The sequence below is a fragment of the Macaca thibetana genome, chromosome 7 (genome assembly GCF_024542745.1).
Source record: "Macaca thibetana thibetana isolate TM-01 chromosome 7, ASM2454274v1, whole genome shotgun sequence".
In the NCBI taxonomy this organism is placed as follows: domain Eukaryota; kingdom Metazoa; phylum Chordata; class Mammalia; order Primates; family Cercopithecidae; genus Macaca; species Macaca thibetana.
This window is the reverse complement of record NC_065584.1, coordinates 85,904,976-85,930,117: the sequence shown is the minus strand read 5'-3', so window position 1 is coordinate 85,930,117 and position 25,142 is coordinate 85,904,976. Positions and strand designations below refer to the sequence as shown.

Here is a 25,142-nt window from a genome sequence, read left to right as displayed (position 1 = left end):
AAGATTGATTCTTTTTTTGGAGATAGGGTTTTACTCATTCACCTAGGCTGGAGTGCAGTGGCATGATCATAGCTCACTGCAGCCTTGACCCACACCCCCAGCCTCAAGCAATTCTCCCACCTCAGTCAGCTTCCTGAGTAGCTGAGACTACAGGTGCACACCACCATGCCTGGCTGATTTTTTTTTAAATTTTATTTTTAGTGGAGAAAAGGTCTCACTATGTTGCCCAGGCTGGTTTCAAACTCCTGAGCTCAAGCAATCCTCCAACCTCGGCCCCCCAAAGTACTAGTATTATAGGCATGAGCCACTGAACCTGGCCAAAGATCGATTCTTTTATAGTATCATTTTGATAATCTGTCATGTGGTAAGTTTTGCGATGCCAAGCTCTGTTAGAAATACTGATAAGAGTTACAATGGTACTGGATTCCAGGCAGCTGCTGGAAAGTATAAATGTGTGACTGTCTTATGTCTAGAGTGGAAAGAACTGTATAAGAAACTCCTTGTCTGCTTGCTGCCTCGGAGGATAACCAGTGCTTCGGAGGAAAAGGAGAAGGAGGAGGAGAGAGCTCTTTAGCTGCCATTTAGCTCATACTATAATGTCTACGAGGGTAGGTGCATAGGGACCCTGAAAATATAGATCAAATTAGTAAATTGTGGGCAATGGCACTCCTTAGCCAAATGGTGAACCAAGATGTCAACAGTATGTTTTAGGATGTGGTGATATGACTACATGTGATAAATATGTTTAAGTGATTTCTGGAATGCTGTGAGGAAGGTGAATGATGTGTCAGATATATAAAATTATGAAAAAGAAATGTATGCTCATTTAATGTTCCTGCCTCAGTCCCTTCCTTCTTTGCTGGTTTTGGACCACACTCTCATCTACCACTGATAAGACAAATAATTTCAAGTGACTCATTGTCATCAGCTCAGCCACGCTGCCCAAAAGGACTCATCATAGTATCATGAGCACTTTATGCAGATCGATTTGAGAAAGAACTGCCCATTTCTTTTGATTCTGATCTCAAACTGAATATTAAAGAAAAATAAATTTCATACCAAGGACCCTAAGCAGCTGGGAGAGCATTCCCCTTCTGCCTTCAGGGAGAAGCATTCACTTCTGCCTGAAAAATCAAAGTAGTCTTGCTTCCTTCTATTAATAATTTGTTGCTTTTATATAAGTACATGATTTGTAGGAGAAACTTTCCAAAATAAGGAATTATATTAAGAAAGTGGAGATTATGAGTTATTTTATCAATGATATCAATCATTCCGACTGTTCAGAAAGAATTCTGAATTTTCTTGTAATTAACTGATTTTACTACATATTCCATCACCCAGAAGCAGGTACCCTAATTGAAAGGCGGAACATTTTACTGAAGACCAAGCTAGAGCCCTGATTGGGAGACAACAGCACATATGCTAAACATTTTCTTCTGTCCCTACATCGTGTTTTTATCTTGTGTACAAGCTGTTGGAAATAAACTTTATAATTTAGTGTAAAGGTAACAGAATTTTCAGGCTGAGTGAAGTGGCTCACACCTGTAGTTTCAGCACTGTGGGAGGCTTAGGCAGGAGGATCACTTGAGGCAAGGATTTCAAGACCAGCCTGGGCAACATAGCAAGACAACATCTCTACAAACAATTAAAAAAATTAGCCAGGCATGGTGGTGCCCACCTGTAGTCCTAGCTACTCAGGAGGATTGCATGGGCCCAGGAGTTCAAAGTTACACTGAGCTGTGATCATGACACCGTTCTCTAGCCTGGATGACAGAACAAGATCCTGCTTTTAAAAAAAAATTTAGGAAGGACTGTCCCTGAATTTGAAGAACTATTAATGTAATCAGTGATAAAGTCAATGACTTTTGGGGTTGTGCATCTCTTCATTTTGGAGAAAGAATGAAAAGTTCTTCAGTTGCAAGGCAGATTTCTGTATCTCGAAGGAGATAGAAGTATAGAATTATTTTGTTGTTGTACATGTTTCAAATGTGTGTAGAAGAATGTGTGTGTTGCATAGAGAAGCTTGAAGTAGTTGAAGGAATCAATTTATTGACTCTCAGCTCTAAATTCACTCTTGCTTCTTCTGTGAAGGTGGATCTGGAACCTTTGACCATTTTCCTTTGCCAGTTGACACAATGTTAAGCTTTGTAGTAGAGAGTCAGGAAGAAAAGGTTTTGCTTTCTGCTTTCCGTGTGCTCACTCATCAGGATCCTGCACCATGGGAGTCTTCTCCAGTGTCCAGTTCACGCAGAGCACTTGCACCAGTTTCCTGCAGTGCACAGTGCCCAGGAGTTTCCTTCAGAACCCCCCTGTTTTGGGGTGATTCTGTGGAAGAGAGCCTGCAGTGAGACACTTCCCCGTGAACAGCTTTCCCCAGTGTCCTAGAGGATGATTTTCTGCCATGTTCTAGAGGGTGGATTTCTAGCAAGTTCTGCTGGTACAGCACCACAGCGACTTCCCTTTCATCCAGTGAGCCACAGCTGTGTCTTTTCAATAACATCTGGGTCTCAGCCCTGAGGGTAAGGCTAGAGGCCTCTTCCCTGGTTATCCTACCCTGCCCTAGGAGTAGAGGCTGCACCTTATGTCTGCTATTCCTACAGGAATAGGAATAGCAGAGTTTTCTGTTTTTCATATTATTCATTCTCTTGTTACTCTAACACTCTGTTTATTAATCCTTAAAATCTTTCTGTTGAAATTATATGGTTTCTCTTTCCTGATTGTACTAGACTGAGACATGCACCAAGGACTTCAAGCAACTGGAAAGCATCCTCCATCTCCCCTCCCACTCCTGCCTGAGATATCAAAGTAGTTTTCTTGTTTTATTTCTCTATTGATTTATTGTTTTACTTACTTATTGTTTTATTTACATTATTGTTATATAATTATGAGAAAACTTTACAATAATTTTATTAAGAATTTGGAAATATTGTTACTATGTTAATAAAATTAATTTTACTATTAACATTTTGTGCACATTATACACAGAATACTATTATACCATTGGCGCAAATTGAAATCAATTTTAAAAGGTTTTAGCATACCACACAAACAGGCATTCATTCACCTATGAGGATGTGTCTGGAGATTATAATTCTAAGTCATTTTTCTTGCATGTAACTCTCTTAATACATCATTATTTTTTGATTTTCTATTTCCTTCAGATGGAGGAAGAAGACAATGATAATTGCAAAACCATCTGTAGACAGAATATTTCTGTCACCCTAGAAAGTTTTATGTGTGCCTTTCTAGTCAACTCACCTTCTGGAGACAATAGATGTTCTTATTTCTATCACCTTAGATTTACTTTACCCATTATAGACTTCAAATCAATGGAATCATACATACTCTTTTGTGCCTGGTTTCTTTCATTCATCGCGTTTTTTAGATTCCCCCATGTTCTCATGTGTATCAGTCTTTCATTATTGCTATTGCTGAGTAGTATCTTATTATATGGATAAAGCACAATTTGTTTATCCATTCAGCTGTGCACACCACTGACTGGACATAGAATCTTTTAGGGATTAAATCTTTGGTATCATTCTTAAGAGTGCAAGGTACAGTTGTTCTAGATGTTTATATCCTGTATTTCAAGGGTAGGGTGTGCCTCTAAAATACTTTAGTTGAAACATGTATCTTAAATACCTTTATTTAAAAACCATTTTCTATCATTCATTATGCTACCTAATATGTCACTAGTTTTGCAAATAAAAACCCAACATCTAATATTGCCTATGCTATTTAGCAAAGCTTTGGGTATTATTCAAGCTGTGGGTAGCTGAACTGTAGTTTCCTCTGTTGTGGCCTTATGTGTTAATAACAACAGTGGGTGACCACCCTGGAGTTTGCTTTCTTGACTAAGTCAGTTGACTCTCCTTAGAGTTGAGACTTAACCAGCACATACCCAATATCCTCTGGCTTTTGTCGAAAAGATTTAATGTAAATTATACATCCTAACACTGTGGTATTTTTATTCTTACTTGGTAACTGATAGTCAGATATTATGAACAAAATTTAGGTCATTGTTCCTGCAGGTCCTGAAGATCTGTAAGTCATGTAATTATAATCCTTGCTCAACAGTCAAATTGTTTTTTGTGATATGTCTTATATAATGGGACAATAAAATTGACCTTTATATTAATATTCTAAGGCTGGCATAACAAAATACCACAGACTAGGTGACATAAACAACATAATTTATTATCTCAGAGTTCCACAGGCTAGAAGCTCAAGATCAAGTTGTTAGCAGGGTCAATTTCTTCTGAAGTTTGCAGATCATGTTGCCTTTTCACTGTGTCCTTACATGGTCTTGCCCTTGAGGGTACGCATGTCTGTGTCCAAATTTCCTTTTCTTATAAGAACAGCAGTCATACTGAATTAGAGTCCACCTATGTGACATCATTTTACCTTAATTATTTCTTTAAAGACCCTATTTTCAAGCACCGTTACATTCTGAGGTACTGGGGGTAAGGGCTTCAATATGTAAATTTTGAGTCGGATAGAACTCAGTCCATGACAACTCTCCAAGTAAATATTACATTCGCAAACAAAACAGTTGAAACCTTTATGCACTGCTTTACTAATTTCTCTTGCACACAATAATCATGTATAATGTTGATGATGAGATTTTCCTGTATTGAGTTTCTTTCCAGAGGAATGAGAAATGTGCAATTACAAATACAGATAACTTATAAAATATTCTAAACTGCAAAAAACCAGTGATAAAAATTGAAAGCTCTTTTTCAGAGGTGGCTTCTTTTTCCTTTGTTCCATTGGGGTGCAGAATTCTTTCATGTTTAGATTTGTTCTTTCCTGAAGATAAATCTTAATTTCTGCTTGGTATTTTATCTCTGACAGTTTTCCTTTCTTTCCCCATTCTGTTTTCTGCCTGAATGTTATTTTTTTTTACCTCTGTCTTATTGTTTCTCTAATATTAGAGTCTATCTGTGCAGAAGCCGATTTAGCTAACTTGCTATTTTTCTCTTGCACTCCTCCTTTACCACCTCATCAGCAGAACTGACATTATAAAAGAAAAAGAATTGAAATTCTTTTGAAGTTGTTTAGGACAAATGCAGTGGGTTAAGCAGATGAGGAAGGTGGCTACAGTCCTTAAACACAGGAGCAGCAGGAAGAATCCCATCATATATGCTCAGCTTTCTTGAGGATTGTTTTCTGTTTTTTTCAAGTAGTATGTATCAATATTTTAAATTTTGATTCAATCAGAGAATCTTTTTAAAAAATATATGTTTTGATTGCTGACATGCTTGGATCCATTTTAAATTTATTTGTTTTACATAGTGTTTTCTTGATTTTTTCTTGTTTCTTTTTAGCCTGTCTTCTCTTGCATTGATAGTTTGATGTTTCTTCATACTGCTTTGAAAATGTAATGTATATTTCTGTTATGATAAGTACCCCTGTTATGCAAATGTATGTATAGAAATATGCATATAAATGCATGTATATATGTGTATGCATACATAAATCTAATTTTTATGCCCAATGGTATTCTTTTTTTTCCCTCAGTGTTGTTCTGTAACATTTTTTCCTTGTATGTCCCAGTCCTTCTCCTTTACCTCCTGCTGACTTATGATTTTTAGAATTACCTTCGTGGCTGATTGGAAGAAACTACACATAGCTATATACATCAGGACAATAATTTCAGCAAGATATTATGAAATGAACAATAAACTATAGCTCCAATGTACATTAAGAAAAGTAATAGAAAAGAAAACCATCCGACACAATAATTGCAACATGAATTTGCTCCCTTCCTCCTCAGAGCCATTGTCCCTGATCTTCCCTCTGCCTGGAGTGTTTTTCACCATTGGCCACATAGATGCCTTCACTGGCTCATAGTCTTTGCTCCTGGAGAAACATGGGAACATGTGAATAAAGTAGAATGCTCAAAAAGTTTATTGCAGCATTGTATTTCATAGTTAAAAAAAAACCGTTGTATTAGTCTGTTCTCACACTGTTATAAAAAATGCTGAGACATGATAATTTATAAAGAAAAGAGATTTAAGTAGCTCACAGTTCCATAGACTGTACAGGAAGCACAGTGGCATCTGCTTCTGGGGAGGCCTCAGGGAGCTTTTACTCAAGGTGGAAGGTAAAGAGGGAGAGGCCGTCTTACATGGCAAAAGCAGAACCCAGAGAGAAAGGAAGGTACTATACACTTTTAAACAAACAGATCTCAGGAGCACTCTGGACAGTAGCAAGGGGGAAATCCACCCCCATGACCCAGTCACTTCCTACCATGCCTGACCTCCAGCATTGGGTGTGGAATCCTGATTAGGGAAAAGGAGTCAGGCTGGCAGGACCAGGGGAAAGCAAAGGGATAAAGCAAATAAGCTATAGGTCTGCCTTTTTTTCATGGTCCAGGACATAGAAAGAGGAAGCAGATAAGTTATAGGTCTTTATGGCTTGGAACCTATAGCTCTCCTGAGCAAATAACATACATAACTCACAGACTTCCTGCTTATCATCAAACACCTCTATCTATCATCCAAAACCCCAGTTGACAGAAGAATGCAAGTTAGTTCCTTGCTACCTTAGTTAGATAATGCTACCTTGGCATTATCAGTACTGCATGTAGCACTCTGCAACCCAAAAACATCCTGTAAAATCTCCAGCAAGCCTTTGTTTCCTTACCGTCAGCTCCTCTTCTGCTGATTGCTCCCTGGCAACTACTTTCACACTTTCTTTAATAGATCTGCCTTTCTTTATCTACAACAGTCATGGCAAATTATTTTATCCCAACACCATGAGCCCAGGTAGTCATCGCTCACCTGTGACTTTGAGGATTACATTTCAACATGAGATTTGGGCGGGGACACAGATCCAAACTATATCATATATCATCTTAAGTCTTCATCAATAGGAGAGGACTATATAAACTGAAGTATATCTCTAATAGGATGCAATGTAGCAGAAGTTCCCATATGTGTTAATATAATAAGCTCTACAAGATACATTATTGAATTTATAATGTGAGTTACAAAAAGGTATGCATGAGGTGTATCATTTTGTATTAAATTTAAAAATAATAACCAAAATACTATTTATTTTCAGTTTTTTTTTTGTATTTAGTACATGTATATAATGCTATAGTAAAACATTTGGAAGTATCAACTCCAAATTGATAAGATGAAGGGAGAATTAGGGTAATGAGTGATGAAAGAATCAGAATTGGGAGTGGTAGTAAAAGTAGATTTTTGTCTACCTAGTATGTTGTATCACTTTTAATAATTTCAAATGTTCATCAATTCTTTCTAATATTAAACCAATAAAAAGTCATAAAAGCCATCATAAAGGTTTATCCATATCCTATTCTATTATCCTCATGAAAAAGGAGAGAAAGGGGAAAATGACCACCCTCTTTATAAGGTCTTGTCCAACCTTCCTAAGTATTTCCCCCACCTCTGGGATCATTAGCTTTTAGTTCACACTCCGCTTAGGATCGCAGTGTGATTTTATTATAGATTTTACTGATTTTATTATAGACATGTGTAGTTTTGTACTCTTCAGTAGATTATAAACTAATGTCTCATCACTTTTTTTTTTTTTTTTTTTTTGAGACGGAGTCTCGCGCTGTGTCACCCAGGCTGGAGTGCAGTGGCGCGATCTCGGCTCACTGCAAGCTCCGCCTCCCAGGTTCACGCCATTCTCCTGCCTCAGCCTCCGAGTAGCTGGGACTACAGGCGCCCGCCACCACGCCCGGCTAGTTTTTTGTATTTTTAGTAGAGACGGGGTTTCACCATGTTAGCCAGGATGGTCTCGATCTCCTGACCTCGTGATCCACCCGCCTCGGCCTCCCAAAGTGCTGGGATTACAGGCTTGAGCCACCGCGCCCGGCCCATCACTTTTTATATACTCTTAAAACCTAATAAATTAATCACTTATGGTAATACTTCAAAAAATCTTTTTGGATTTTCTAAAACAAAATCAGAGAATTCAAATAAATTGCACAAGATGGGAATTGCCAAATTATTTTAAGATATTAATTTCCATGAAATGGCATTTTAAAAGTGGTAATTGGTTCACTGTTAACCCCCATTCAATCTAGGCAGTTACATTGTTTTCTGACCACCTCCGTTTCCTTCATAGGAAACGTGAAGTGAATGGGGCTGTGTTGTGTGACTACTAAGGAGCTACGTTGGTGCAAAGTGGTCGTTGTTGATAGTTTCAGTCCACTAGGGGGCACTCGAGGAGTTCCAGAAATACAGACTTTTTCTGATGTTCTCAGAGGATGGAACAGGGTACAAGAGGACATGCGAGTCAGTCAAATCACAGATAACAGGGAGCTAGTGCGGGGTGGTGGGTGATGTGTGTGTAAAGTTCATCTTAGGTTTTCAGCTCTGACATTCTATATAAAACCTCAGAAAGCTGGAGTTCACAGGTCTATGATCCGTTGTGAAGATGCTTCTGTAAGCAGAGGTAAGGGAATTGGAGTTTTAATGGGCATTGGGAGCATGGACGCTCATTAGAAAAAATCTCCATTACATGTTTTCAGTTTCTAAATTCTTATGATTAAAATTCATGAAATTCACTGACCTGGAAATTATTCTAAATACCCCTGATATCTGATCTTTTCTTATATCTTCTCTGAGACTAGAAGGAAGAAGAATAAACAGAAGAGAAGAAAATAGGAATAAAATAAGGATCAAGAACAGAAAGAGAAGAGGGAGAGGACAATATTTAATTTGACCAGCAATGTGTGGCCTGGTCAGAGCAGTTGTGAGAGCCTGCAGGGTGTGTGGGGAAAGGTCTGGACAGAGGAAGGGGAGAGGTAGAAATTAAATCAGAGTGGATATCATACACACTTCCTATTTTTCCTCCAACCAACCAACCTCTAGTTGGAAACATTTTCTAATCTCCTAATTTCAAGAAACTATTTATTTCTAAATTCGCAATGCATGTTATCAAATAGTTTTCATTTATCAGAATTTTCATATATTTGAATTCTCTAATTTTCTGTCAAACTGTGTAATTTGGGAAATGGGGTTTCTCTTCCCATTACTCTTTAAAGCTCTACTTAACCCAGCTGAGACACAGATTCTTCTGAGAGGTACCATCTCCCTTCCTCACATATGTTATCTGTAAACTACTCTTACATAAAGTGCTTTAAAAAAACCCTATATCTTCATACATTAGAAATAGTGCCTCTTCCTCTCGTGAGAGATTGCTGTGCAGTCTCACTGGGCCACTGTGGGTGGTTTCCTGTTCAGATGAATTTTTAAAACTTATGTTTTTAAACTTAAAAACTTTTAAATAAAAGACTGATCATGAACATTGCAATAAGGCATGTTGAAGAGTTATCTGAATCCTTCAAAAAGTTTAGAAACTCAGCCAGGCGCGGTGGCTCACACCTGTAATCTCAGAACTTTGGGAGGCCGAGGCGAGCAGATCACGAGGTCAGGAGATCGAGACCATCCTGGCTAACACGGTGAAACCCCGTCTCTACGAAAATTATAAAAAATTAGCCAGGCATGATGGCGAGTGCCTGTAGTCCCAGCTACTCGGGAGGCTGAGGCGGGAGAATGGCGGGAACCCGGGAGGCGGAGCTTGCAGTGAGCCGAGATCTGGCCACTGCACTCCAGCCTGGGGGACAACAAGACTCCGTCTCAAAACAAACAAACAAACAAACAAACAAAAGTTTAGAAACTCTAGTTTTGAAAATTAATACATTACAATTTGAATATCTGCAGGTTTCAAAACAGAAATTAAATGCAAGGGTAGCAGCTTGATGGAAAGGAATATTATTTTCCTGCGAAGTTTTGAATGACCCAGTTATCGACTTAGAGGCTAATTTTCAAATTAATTTTTCTTATAATTGAAGATACAATGAAAGAATGCACAAACAAACATAGTGAATCACATACATATCAGTAAGCCACTTTGTTACTTTTTAAAAAAATATTTATTTTTTAAGAGAAGAGGTCTTGCTTCATTGCCCAAACTCAAGTGCAGTGACAAAATTATAGTTTGCTTTAGCCCTGAACTCCTGGGCTCCAGTGATCCTCCTGTCTAGGTCTCCCAAAGTGCTGAGATCACAGAAGACTCTGTCTCTGCTTCTGACGGAGCCCAAGGATTGGTTAGGGTAACCTCAGACCCACTAGATTGCATGTGGGCGTGACGATGGTCTTGGAGTCCCTTGATGCAGGATAATTTCTGACTACTCCCGTGCTCTATATTGTACACAATCAGTCCTCAGTAAATATTTGCTCTGTTAAATAGTATAAAAGAATGTTAGACTTATAAAAGCACTTAGAAACCTTTTAGTTCAACTTCATTTTACAAACACGAAAACTATATCCAAAATACCAGTATGAAACCATTAGATAGTAAATGATCTAGGAGTAGAAAGAAACTGGATTTCCTCACTTCCTCCTTAGCATTCTTACTCTTGCCTATTCCTGCAGGCACATATTGTTGAACAAAGAGAAACTATCTAACGGCAGCCCTACCAGGCTGACCTGTGCATTTTGGTTCCCAGAAAGCCTTGGTCCAATCACTTTGACCATGAGAGCGGAGAGTTCCAGTTTGTGTAAACATTTACCACTTTGGGCAAGAAAGATACTCAGGCTGAGCCACTGTTATTCTACGAGGAAATCAGTCCATGACTCACTGGCTGCTGTGGGAGTGAGCCAAACGTGATGGTGCCACCCTCAACCCCCAGAGGCGTTTCTAAGGACTTTCCTAAAAATAGTAAGATATATTCATTATGCTGGGTGGATATTTCTCAAAGGAAGGATGTGGACATAGTGAGCATTACTCTACATTGTCAAAAAATAATAATTAGAATAGAGAAGCTAAGGATAACATGTCCTCATGTAGGTGACGGTTCATGAAGGGGTTAGAAAATCTTTTCTGGGCCAACACATTGACAATGAGTTAGGTAATATTCAATGAAATAATCATAGGGTTGGGAATTTTGTCCAGGGGATGGCTATACCTAAGGCATAGTTAATATGCCGAATCCATATGAGTGGTCATATTTAGACCATTATATTCAGTTCTTAATGCTATACTCAAAAGGCCAAATATTGACCTAAATTTTCCATTAGCAAAAGGAGAGAAATTCATCCAATAAAGGATTTGAGAATTATATTGTATAAGGAATGAATGAGAAAAGGGAAAATCCTTAGAACAGAGAAGTTTTACATATGTAAAACCACACATTTTATGTATACATATCTATATTTGTATCTTTTAGTTGATATTTTTCATCATAACTGTCCTTACATACTTAAGGGTGCAAGATGTGAATAAGAAATTATATTGAGTCTCTATAATTCCAGGGCCCTAGTGAGTACAAGTCACAGGAAAGGTGCTTTCCTTCTGGAAAGGAGATAGTATTGGTTTCTGAGGAAACTTTCCCCATGGTCACTTATTTAGTTTTGCACTATCCCTCCTAGTGGACACAAGCAATATTTTGGCTTCCATAGATTTATTTTTACAGAAGTAATCAGAACGTATCAAAAATTAAAGTAGATGAGACATTTTTTTTGGGCAAGGATAGATAAACCCAGAAACGTACAAGACTGAAGGACTTTATCAATATCTTAGGCAAGAATGTTGTAGTGGAGTTTGGGAGAAAATGGCAGATATGGAATCAGAGCTAGCAATGGCTAAGGCAAGAGCAGTCCATGCCAGATGATTTGGCTCATATTTTAGAGACAAGTTCCACTGAAGATATGAGTCAGTCATTGTATTTAAGGACATGCCATATTGATATCATTCATTTTGATATCAGAAAATAAAAGCACCCTCAATAAGAAATTTACATGTGGCTTCATTTTTGGAGCCTGCAGCCTGATGTTTTCCAAGAATTTCTCCTTGTTCTTTCTGTGCTTTGCAGAATACAAGCCACATAGCAATAGGAAGAGACTTATTAAAACATGCCAGATTTCTCCTTGCAAACCAGCCCACTCTATGGGTCAAATTGTTCCTATTGTTGGAGTATTAATAACGAATGGAACTTGTCCCCCTTCTCCTTTATCATTGTACTTTAATTCTTTACCTTTTATTAAGGCCATCTTTACCAAAGAAAGATTCCACATTTTGAGTGTTGGTACTGTTAAGTCTCTGGGAATAGAAGGTCATGGGGAAGACCAATCTTGGAGAAGCAGAACCTGAGATAATATGCACTTGAAATATTGAGCGGTCCTCTCTCTTACTCTTATCTTTGGCTTACATATTCCTTTAAGAAAGAGTTTTTCTCCGGAACAAGCAAATCGTGATGATAGATTTGACTGCAAGGGAATATATTACTTTTCTTTGTCCAGGAGAGTGAATCATGGTGCTTTCCTGATTTCAAACATGTAAACTTGGTGCATCATCGTATAAACACCTGCAACATCTACCTCTTTCCAACTTTTTAACAATGACTCATTAGTTTGCATAATATCAATCTTGATGTCTACATTCTTACTGTGAACTTAATCTCAGTGTGAGGACTTTATTTGTTTGACCTATTGCTCCTTTTGTTTATCGGAGTTCCTCACAGGATTATAGAAAAACATTCAAACAGCAAGTTTAGTAGCTACGAATGTGACCACAAGATGGCAGTGCTTCTCTGCTAATGCGGAACACATGGAGGGTTCGTTTTAGTGGATACTGAATAAACAGGTTTATGGCAGAAGCAAAGCCTTTTTCTATTGGCTGAGTAGACAATGTGAGAAACCGCTATGATTTTTAGAGGAAAGCAAGGAAAACCCGATGATAGAAGTAGCTCTTATGGCTGGAGATTGTAGGTTTATGACTGATCCTATTTGGGAAGAACAATGATGGCATGCATTCGAGCTTCATTTATGTACTTGTGGCTGCAGCTGGACTGTGAGTTTAGAGTTTTGGGTAACACAGTATATTAGGTGATGTTTTTGAGATGTCCAGGGGAAGAGTTGCTTTATTTAGGTTTCCTCTAGTTACTGTAGAAAAAGAAAATTCTGGAGAATAATAACTTGATAAACCTTCTTCTTTTTCTTTTTCTTTCTGCACAGGGGTGAGCAGAGGAGAGAGTGTGGGGCTGCATCTTCCTACCGTGAGTGTTCAGGAGGGAGACAACTCTGTTATCAACTGTACTTATTCAGACAGTGCCTCAGACTACTTCCTTTGGTACAAGCAAGAATCTGGAAAAGGTCCTCAATCCATTATGGACATCCGTTCAAATATGGCTAAGAGGCAAGGCCAAAGACTCACCGTTTTATTGAATAAGACAATGAAACATCTCTCTCTGCAAATTGCAGCTACTGAACCTGGAGACTCAGCTGTCTACTTCTGTGCAGAGAATACACATTGCTTCCCAGGCACCTGTAACCATCACCCAAACCTGAGATGGGAGGTGAAGCAGCATCTCCTTTCCTTTAGAATAAATTTTAATTATAACACTTATCATTTTGTTTGTTCATAAGTGGAAACTAACATATAGATATTAAAACCATATGATAAGAAGGTTAGATTCAAGGAGACCCAGAAAGGTTTAGAGCATTTTGTTGGACAGTTGATGCTTAATGGATTCCGTTTTTCAAAAAAAAGTATGGTACACATTTAAGTTAGCAACATGAAGTTTTGATATACATGTACATAGTAAAGAGTCAGCTAAAGAGATGCATAGGGCAAGGTATGGGAAAAATGGCACTGAGCTTCCATGCCTTCTCTGGCTATGCCACCCACCATGTGTTCAGCAATCAGGAAGCCCTGCTCAAGGGATCCTTACAGAGATTTAGTGATGTTTGATTTTGTAATCTAGTCTTTAAATGTGACTTTACATTTGCTATTCAGACTCCTCTCCTATATATAACCCCTTAGTATCAATATTGTAATCCCTATTATGGATAAATTATAACTTAGTTTTCAAAATTGCTTTTGTTATCTTTTTCTTATTGTAAAACATTGCATGCCAACACCAGATAATGTGTAAAATACAAAAAACACAAAATTGATAATTCTGTATCCAGATAGTTTTTTGCTAATATTAGATTGGTGCAAAAGTAATTGCTGTTTTTGCCATGGTTTTTAATGGCAAAAACAGCAATTACTTTTGCACCAGCCTAATATGTAGCTTTGTTTCTTCATAGAGTCCTATTATAATTAGGATCATGATTTTTTCACCTTTTCTTATGTCTCAAATTGGGCTTTTCTCACTTCGTCAAGTCCTCTCCTCAAACACATGCTTTTTAATAGCTCCGTGAGAAATTTTCATAAGTCACAATTATTTTCATTTTCTCACTCTCTGTATCTGTGGTAAAATTTGACAGCCCTTTCTACCTGCTGTTTCTTGTAGGGAAAATGTGATGCGTTTTCCTTTAGAGTCAAGTTTGGATATATACCCTGTGTGTGTGAGGGAAATTAAAACAGGAAGTGACTTTAAAATGTGAACCTCAGATTAGACTCATCAGTATATTCTTCTTCAAAATCTTATTGGTATCTCTTCTTATTTACCCTCTCACAGAATTAAGACGAGTTATGTTTTTTAATCACTGCTATTTCTGCAGAACCTAGTGTAAGCTTTTTCACATTGTTCATAATCAGTAGATGTTTGTTAAAGAGAGAAAAAAATGGATTAAACTTGTATATTCAAAATTTTACTTTAGGCTTTGTGGTTGAATTAAATGTATAATTTTATTTGTGAATAATTAAACTCATAAAATATATATTTAGTTTACTTGAATATTTGAGAGCTTAATATTTCTTTCCATCTATCTATGTCATTCTTTTCCATAAAACTTCGTTGTTTTAAGATAATTAAATTTTTTCTAGACATTTAATTTTTATTGCTACCTTTTTCTTTCTGAGGTATGTGGGAATGTTTTTAATAAATGTTTTTCAGCTACTTTATTCAATTCTTATTAGTAAATTGCAGGAGGCATTTGCATAGTTAATTTGTAGTAGCTTGTTCCAAATACCCCACCTCATTTTCATGTTTTGACTGCTTTAAACAATACTAGCACAGTTTCCTTTTCAAAAGTCTTATCTTTTAGTGTTGTCGATAAAAATAATGAAAATAAAGAAGTTGCACAAATAATTAATTCCCTAATTCTCCCACCTGTGGTCAAGAGTAGGCTAATATTATTCCTCATATTATTCCTCATATTATTCCTAAGGATGGATATAACTGGCAATTGGTAGGGTGAGAATGATCCCTTCTGGCTGAATTATGGCTGTTAGTTATTAGGTTGGTCTTATAGGAAAAGTCATTAGATTAAATTAGGGTTAAAAACAACTGAACAAGCAAGGTCAGTATTGTAGCCCAACAACTCAACTGGCTTTTGTTATTTTCCTGTCTATACCACTAGCTTCTCTCCAGAGAAGAAAGCTGACTCTTGATCAGTCCATTTCCTCCCAGACTGAAATGGAGTGAGTGGGCATCATGGCTTATAGTCTATTTATTTATTGCTTAAAAGAGTGTAATTACAATTGGTTTATTTGCTGTATCTTAGTTGTCAATTTTTCCAATGTAAGAAGAAAAATTCTCTAGCTAGAGTGTGCAAAGTCAGTACACAGCTTAGATTCAGACACATTTAAGCATTAAACTTTAAATGGAAAATGGTACTGATGAGGAGAGACACTAGTAGGTAATAAAATTTACTATAAAATTACCTTCTGAGGTTGGCATAGAATGAAACAGATCAATGGAGCTAAATAAAACACATTGAACAAATACACCAAGTTTGATGTATTTTTTGTTGCCTCTGTACAAACTTGCTATCTTAAAACAATAGATACCTATTTTTTTCAATCAGTTTCACTGGGCTGAAATCAAGGCATCAGTAGGGCCCCCTCCAGAGGCTGCAGAGACACGAATCTGTTCCTTGCCTCTTCTAGCTCTGTCAGCATTTCTTGGCTTGTGGTGCCATCACTGCAATCCCTGTTGCTATAGTCACGTTGGCTTCTCTTCTTGTGTTGTCAAGAACACATTTCCACAAGTTCAAAGGCAATATTTCTTCGAAAAATTTTTTTGAATACTTAAGTAAAGTAAAAGCTGATTAAATGAAAGGCCAGGAAAGAACCTGTACCTGTTGGTTAAAGGACTGAATATAATGGGTTTATTTGTCTATTAATAGTTAAGTGTGTAAGAATGGAATATGTGTGGTTCAGAACATTCTGAGTAATATGGGCCTACTAGTGACCAGTTCATAGTGAGATGACACATGACTTTGGGAGGCGGAAGAATGCAAGGCTGTTAGAGCTAAAAGTAACAATGCTTTAGGCCATGGGTGTTCACAGATGTCTGATAGGGTAATTAATTTTATTCTTAATAGTCCTATGTTGTTTCAACATTTTCAGAGGACCAGGAGGTGATAAGAAAAGCAAAGTTCCTGAGTGAGAGCAAAACCTTACATAACTGTCCTAGAAAAATATGTTCCTCTACATATAGATAATTTGAATTGGCACGGATAAGACATGGAAATCAATTGATTTAGCTATTGCAGGTGCTGTGTCTTTATGACAGGTGAGTGCTTCAACTCATGTAGAAAATAAAACAACTCTTACTAGTGCATACTCACAACCCCTTAGGTAGTAGAACTGTCTAAAACATACTCAACTGTTCCCTTAGGACAGTATTCCAGTTCATATTCAATTTTTACAGTTTTCGTGGAATTTTGGAGGTTCCAAAAAGGACATGAACTGTCTACATTCCCTACTATTCTAGAAAAGTCTCTCCACAGATGTTTAATATTGCAGTCAACATGTCCCTACTGTGATGAGTGGTCCCTGAGGGGTATTAACAAGTGTTCATTGACAATCATTTGGTTCCACCAAACAGCCTTTCTGGCCTTGATATATCTTATCATCACTGATCAAACAAATCAATAATTTATCTAAGAGAGTTATTGACATTTTCCATGGATGTGCCACTAATTCCATAAGAGGTGCTTGCATAAGGACTTTAGTCAGAAAATCATGTTTAGCATGATCCTCTGCTCATGTACTTTTTTTCTAGCTTCTAAAGTGCGTTTCATACATGGGACTTTGTCTTCATTAGGAAATTTGTTTGAATAGCATGAAGGCATCAAATAATTTAAGTATTTGGTGTCCATTTTTATAAAGATACATGAAATATACGAGAAGGTTAAGAAGAAGTAAAGAAGGTCAAGAAACCTCATCAGTTCCATTATATTTGGAAGTTGTGAACTACGTTAAAACATTGACTATCACTGTTTATATTTATCATAATTTGACATGCAAAAACGAGAGTCACAAGTTCAGCTACTGCATTAATTTTACTTCTTCTAAGAGATTGAATTTTATAATAGAGTCTTGGGTAGTTATTACATAATAAGTTTCATGTTATTCCTTTTCAACTTTGAGTATAAGACATTAAAACAATTAATTAACTAAGTGTTTAATTAATTGTTCAATTAGTTAATCAGAAGTTGATATAAGACTGTTCAAAATATCTGTTTGGGTATGGACACTTCTTAAATAACAAAAATGCAATTAAAAGATTTATTGATTGAGAAGTGTAATGGAGTTGAACACTATGAAGATAAATTTGTAATATTTCATAATTAGTCCACCAACTGGAAGAAAAAATAATGGATGCTTTTACAAAACAGATAACTTGTACTGTATGTGGCATCATAAGATTTAATGGTGATTCCTGTGAAAGATCTGAAGATACTTCAATCAGTTTTGACAAGGCTAAGATAAGCTATTTTAAGACAAGAACCATAAGCTATGGCTACTATATTAAGAAATAAATTACAGTAGCAAGGCAATGACCTTTGTTGTTTGCAATGTTGTTGAATGGTATCACTAGGGCATGGCCTTTAATATTCACACAGAAAGAAAAGTTTGTTGCAATCAGTGATCCTATAATCAGTTGTCCTGTATATGGGATTGCCCAGAATACATTCTCTTCAGAGCTGGGCGTACAAAACGGAGTGGCTTGCTGGGGCTTATTTGGGGTCTGAATTGAAGTCATGGAAAAAATATAAATTCAAAGGCTTAATAACCTTATAACCAAACTCTGATATCTAATATGATCCGTATGAACAGAGCTGGCTGTTGAAACTGAATAGAAAAGAGAACGGGACCTTTAAAATACAACTTGATATCTGAGGGGTTAATTCTAAACTCTTCATCAAAGAGAGATTGTTTTTCTGAGTTTGGCTCCAAGATCGGCAACTGGATAGGCATTGGAATTGAGGAGGAATATTGTTATATCAATAGATAATGCAAAAGATCTGCAGAGATTTGTCCAAACCTTCTTATCACAATGTGATGTATTTGTACTTTAGGAGAAACAACAACATATATAGATGTGAGGCTAGAGGATTACGGTATCTTACATTGGCTCTATAATTCATTACAGGCATAAATACGTGTCAATCTCCCAGTTCCATCACAGGTGCAATGACAAAATACAGTAGTTGGTCGAATGATCATTTTTCCTCTCAATGTGACCATGTTTATTTTCAGATTTGTTAACAAATTAAGAGTTGGTTGATCCAAAAGAAAGTTTGCATTGGGTGAGGTTCTCATAGAGAAGTGCGAGATAACACACACTAGTGTGCTATACCAGGAAACCTCTGTTTCCTGTTCTAGGGCAGCAGTAGCAGCAGCACATGGCCCAGTAATTCTTCTCCCACCATGCCAGGTTCACCTCACAGTGCAGAGTCCTGAAAATAAAGAAGAAGATTTTTTTTTTGTCTAGAAAAAGAATCAAACATGTTACTTTCTAGCCTGCTGAAGGTGGTCACAGCTTCACTCTGGCTAGGTAGGGATGGCCTAGTGGGAATGGACTTTCTGTTTCAACTAAGGACCTTGGAAGTATCTTTATGGAAACGTTGGGAAGGAGGGGTAATGGGGTACAAAAATCGCACTTCTTTGTTCCAACCCACTTTATCCTTAAATCTTCAAATTCTCTTTTTTTTCCTTCAGGATCTGGCATTGCCCAGAAGATAACTCAAACCCAACCAGCAATGTTCGTGCAGGAAAAGGAGGCTGTGACTCTGGACTGCACATATGACACCAGTGATCAAAATTACGGTCTATTCTGGTACAAGCAACCCAGCAGTGGAGAGATGATTTTTCTTATTCTTCAGATATCTTATGACAAGCAAAATGCAACAGAAGGTCGCTACTCATTGAACTTCCAGAAGGCAAGAAAATCCGTCAACCTTGTCATCTCTGCTTCACAAGTGGGGGACTCAGCAACGTATTTCTGTGCAATGAGAGGGCACAGTGAGGGAACCGTCGGAGGGAGGTGTACAAAAGCCCCGAGGACCTGCTTGAGACCTCCATCTGCTGGAGAACCAAGGCGGGAAATCAACATCACAGACAGGAAGTGGCTACAGCTGTGGCAGCACAGAGGCAGTGTTGTAGGAAATACACTCACTCTAAGAAAACACCTCTTTAAGTTCACAGACCATGATCAAAATTATCATTAATTAAAAACTTTCTTATCTCTGAATCTTTGGTTTAAAGTTAGACATATCAAATTTGTGACTGAAAGTTGAAGATAAAAAACAGCCACAATAAACAATTTGCCATTTGGCCACTAAATTGAACTGGATTCAAAAATATTTGACTGAAAAATCATTAAAAGTCTCTGTGAATTTTCACAACAATTTGTTCAGTAAATACTGGGGATCTGCAAAAAGTTCATGAAAAATGTGTATTATAAAAACTATTTTTGGATTTCAATTTTTTTTTGCACCAAAATGAACTTACACTTAAATTGTTATATGTAGACAGGATCTACTTTGAGGCACTAAGAAAAATAAGACAACAATCTGAAAAGAACCCCTATTTGAGCAACAGATTCTGCTAAAATGAAGCAAAAAAAAAAGCTTCACATTTATGGTGAAGGTTGGGTAGTAGAATTGTGAAATCATCAGTTCTCTATGAAAGTTTACGAGGTCAATGCTCCAAAGAAATCAGCAGTTTGTAAATGGATAACTCATTTTAAGAAGGGATGAGACAATGTTGAAGGTAAAGCCTGCAGTGGCAGACCATCCACACCAATTGGTTTGGAAAATGTTAATCTTATTTGTGCCCTGATTGAAATGGACTGATGATTAATGGTAGAAACAATAACCAACACCACAGACACCTCAATTGGCTCAGCTTACACAATTATGACTGAAAATTAAAGTTGAGCAAACTTTCCATTCGATGGGTGCCAAAACCATTGCACCTAGATCAGTTGCAGACAAGATCAGGGCTTTCAACAGAAATTTTAAGCGAGTGGGATCAAGCTCCTGATGCGTTTCTTTGAAGAACTGTAACAAGAGATAAAGCATGGCTTTACCAGTATAATTCTGAAGGCAATGCACAATCAAAACAATGGCTACCAAGAGGTGGAAGTGGTCCAGTCAAAGCAAAGGTGGACCAGTAAAGTGCAAAAATTATGGCAACAGTTTTTTGGGATGCTCAAGGAATTTTGCTTGTTGGCTTTCTCAAGGGCCAAAGAGCAAAACCATTTGCTTATTATGGGCATGTTTTGAGATATGTAGCCAAAGCTTTAGGAGATAAGTGCCTAGGAAAGCTCCACCAGAGATTTCTTCTTCACCATGACAATGATCCTGCTCATTCCTCTCATCAAACAAGGGCAATTTTGTAAGAGTATTGATGGAAAATCATTAGGCATCTACATAGCCTTGATTTGGCTCCTTGAACCTCTTTTTGTTTCTTAATCTTAAAAAAATCTTTAAAAGGCACCCATTTTCTTTAGTTAGTAATGTAAAAAAGAACTCATTGACATGATTAAATTCCCGGGACCCTCAGTTATGCAGCAATGAACTAAATGGCTAGTATCGTTGCTTACAAAAGTGTTTTGAGCTCGATGGAGCTTATTTCAGGAATAAAGGCTTTTTAAATTTTTATATTTTATTTATTTATTTTTTTATGTTGGAAGGTCAGTTCTTTTTTTTATTTTTCTTTTTCACTATACTTTAAGTTCTAGGGTACATGTGCACAACGTGCAGGTTTGTTACATTTATATACACGTGCCATGTTGGTGTGCTGCACCCATCAACTCGTCAGCACCCATCAACTCATCATTTACATCAGGTATGACTCCCAATGCCATCCCTCCCCCCTCCCCTCTCTCCATAATAGGCCCCGGTGTGTGATGTTCCCCTTCCCATGTCCAAGTGATCTCATTGTTCAATTCCCTCCTATGAGTGAGAACATGTGGTGTTTGGTTTTCTGTTCTTGTGATAGTTTGCTGAGAATGATGGTTTCCAGCTGCATCCATGTCCCTACAAAGGACACGAATTCATCCTTTTTTATGGCTGCGTAGTATTCCATGGTGTATATGTGCCACACTTTCTTAATCCAATCTGTCACTGATGGACATTTGGGTTGATTCCAAGTCTTTGCTATTGTGAATAGTGCCGCAATAAACATATGTGTGCGTGTGTCTTTATAGCAGCATGATTTATAATCCTTTGGGTATATATCCAGTAAGGGGATGGCTGGGTCATACAGTATTTCTAGTTCTAGATCCTTGAGGTTCAACAGTGGTTGAACTAGTTTACAATCCCACCAACAGTGTAAAAGTGTTCCTATTTCTCCACATCCTCTCCAGCACCTGTTGTTTCCTGACTTTTTAATGATTGCCATTCTAACTGGTGTGAGATGATATCTCATTGTGGCTTTGATTTGCATTTCTCTGATGGCCAGTGACGATGAGCATTTTTTCATGTGTCTGTTGGCTGTATGTATGTCTTCTTTTGAGAAATGTCTGTTCATATCCTTCACCCACTTTTTGATGGGGTTGTTTATTTTTCTCTTGTAAATTTGTTTGAGTTCTTTATAGGTTCTGGATATTAGCCCTTTGTCAGATGAGTAGATTGCAAAAATTTTCTCGCATTTTGTAGGTTGCCTGTTCACTCTGATGGTAGTTTCTCTCGCTGTGCAGAAGCTCTTTAGTTTAATTAGATCCCACTTGTCAATTTTGGCTTTTGTTACCATTGCTTAATTTTTATATTTTAATTTTATTTTACATGAACCTTTTGAAATCTCCTTGTATTTATTGTGTTATTGGCATTGTTTTAAATAAGAAAGGCATTGAAACCTTTTATATTTCCCTTCTAAATATGTTATGTTGTTTATATTGTTTAGTGGATTAGTTTGATTTAGGTTTGTTTGCTGTGAGTAAATGGTACTCACATTTATTTTCTAAAGATATCTACTATGTGACAAACTTTGTGCTAAGAGCTCATTTCATCTTATTAACACCTCGAATGTGGAAGAAATCAGTTTCCATACTACAGATTTACCTGCCTCTCAACATTCTTATCCATGAAGTGATAATTTATTAGTGACTTCCTGAGGGACATGTGGTGAATCTTCCTCAAAGAGGCACAGACCTTTTCATTTATATATAAATAAGACATCTTTTCTTCTAAAATGAATCACCATTTTTGAAATATAAGAAATTTCCCTTTCACTATGTTTCCACACAGTTTATTTAATTCTACTGATCTATTTGTTTCATTCTATGACAATCTCAAAATGTCATTTCACAATAAATTTTATAATCTCTTAGGGTAAATCACTTTTCACGAAAAATCTTTTTCAAGGTTTTAAAAAATAATTCTTGCACATTTAGTTTTCAGTATGTTAAAAGTTCTGTCACATTTTCCTTATGTTCAATACCCTTCTGTTAAACTGACAAAACAAAAATGTCTAAAAACCAGAAAGTTGAAATGGCATTTAATGAATATGTTAACAAATATCAACTTGCTTTTGTACGTTTTTATTCAGAAAAATGATATTTTTTCATTTGTATAGGATCTTTTATGTTCTCTATTACATTGTGAAGTTTCTTAATTTTATCTTCATATGGATTTGCATAAAACTGTTCCCACACATTCATCTATATATATGCGTTTTAAATGAAATTATCTTTTATATATTCATTTTTACTGATATTCCCAGTACAAAGAAATGCTATTTAAAAATCATCTTGGTTATATAGCTAAGAGTTTCTAACTTTAAAGTGTAGATAATTTGCAATATATTCATACTGCTTGAACCATTAAATTTTATTTTATGAACCTAGCCTAATCTTAACTCAACACCTAAAAAAATAGGACGATAAAAATATTTACTCCCCGATTTTTTTTTTTTAAGATGGAGTCAGACTGGAGTGCAGTGGTACAATCTCAGCTTACTGCAACCTCTGCCTCCCAGGTTCAAGCGATTCTCCTGCCTCAGCCTCCTGAGTAGCTGGGATTACATGCGCACGCCACCACCATACCCAGCTAATTTTTGTATTTTTAGTAAAGACGAGGTTTCAACCTGTTGTTCAGGCTGGTTTCGAACTCCTGACCTCGTGATCTGCCCATCTTGGCCTCCCAAAGTGCTGGGATTATAGGCATGAGCCACCACCACACCCAGCCTACTCTCCTATGTAAAAGTCAAGAAACAATAGATGCTGGCAAGGGTGTGGAGAAATAGAAATGCTTTTTCACTCTTGGTTGGAACGCAAATTAGTTTAACCATTGTGGAAGACAATGTCGTGATTCCTCAAAGACCTACAGCCAGAAATACCATTTGACCCAGCAATCTCATTACTAGATATACACCCAAAGGAATATAAATCATTCTATTATAAAGATACCTGTACATATATGTTAATTGGAGCACTATTCACAATAGCATAGAAGTACCATCAACTCAAATGCCCATCAATGATAGACTGGATGAAGAAAATGTGGTTCATATACACTTTGGATACTATGCAGCAATAAAAATAAATGAGATCATGTCCTTTGCAGGGACATGGATGGGGGTAGAAGCCCTTATCCTCCGCCAACTAACACAGGAACAGAAAATCAAACACCAGAAGTTCTCACTTATAAGTGGGAACTGAACAGCGAGAACACATGGACGCAGGAAGGGGAACAACACACACTGGGGCCTGTTGGGGAGGCAGGGGGAGGGAAAGCGTCAGGATAAAGAGCTAATATATGCGAGGCTTAATACCTAGATAATGGGTTGATAGGTGCAGCAAATCACCATGGTACACGTTTACCTATGTAACAAAGCTGCATATTCTGAACATGTATCCAAGAACTTAAAAGAACATATTTAAAAATTCACTGAAGAAACTGAATATATATTTGCAAGTGTCCCATGCCAATATAAAACACATTGTAATAAGCATGTATACATCTTATTACATCAGTTAGAATGAATATCCATATATTCATATTCATATAATTTGATATAAAATAGCAGTTGGATACATAGTATTAATTTTAAAATTCTACTTTTAAAATTTATAATTTTAAAATTTTAATTTAAATTTTAAATTTCAAATTTCAAATTTAAAAATTTAAAGTACTTCATTTTATTTGTGAGATCTGGAATTTTATTTAGTTGAAAATGTCTCTTCGAGTACCATGAGCTTGTGTAGCTTATGCTGCTGCCTCTAATGTAGCTGCTACTGTTTTCAATATAGAATGAGCAAGGTGAGTGGATTTCTTGAACCATTTACTATAATAGAACCTCTAGATATTTCTACCAAATAAATAGTAGAGAACAAATTAAAATAAGCCAAATGTACTTTTACAGCTACTTTCACATCTAGTAGATGGAGTCTTTCATAGACATTTTATGAAAGAGTTTCATAATCCTCACCCTTGTTACAACACACAGTCTAGACAGGCAAGATATGTTCACTCTAACTAACATAATATCTAAGGGATGATGTGAAGGATATTGCAGGCATGTACACACACACACACACACACACACACACACACACACTCACATCTCACCCCAAGTTCGAGTTTACAAATAGCAGTTTACCTTTTAGGTAGTTAGAGAGAACCAGTAAGACGAGTTGATGGGTGCAGCACAGCAACATGGCACAAGTATACATATGTAACAAACCTGCACGTTATGCACATGTACCCTAGAACTTAAAGTATAATAATAATAAAAAATAAAAAAAATAAAAAAATAAAAAAATAAAAATAAAAAATACACCCCTACAAAAAAAAAAAAAAAAAAAAAAAGAAATCACATACTTTCAGCCTAATCAGTAATTAGTTCAAATTCAATAGAAATGACATCTAAAATTGGAATCTTGGAAACAAGACTCTACTAAAAGATAACTTTGGAATGCACCAAAAATCAGTTTTTTAGTTGAGAAATGTTGTCTTTCACTAACTCTTCAG

The 25,142-nt window shown here is 36.8% G+C and overlaps 1 gene segment (V, D, J or C); it reads left to right on the top strand.

The window, feature by feature from the left end:
- The first annotated feature begins 18,539 nt into the window (after nt 1-18,539).
- On the top strand, nt 18,540-19,451 carry LOC126958319 (T cell receptor alpha variable 14/delta variable 4-like). The segment is given in 2 exon segments: nt 18,540-18,721; nt 18,886-19,451. Coding segments are annotated over 2 exon segments (558 nt in total).
- The last annotated feature ends 5,691 nt before the right edge of the window (nt 19,452-25,142 follow it).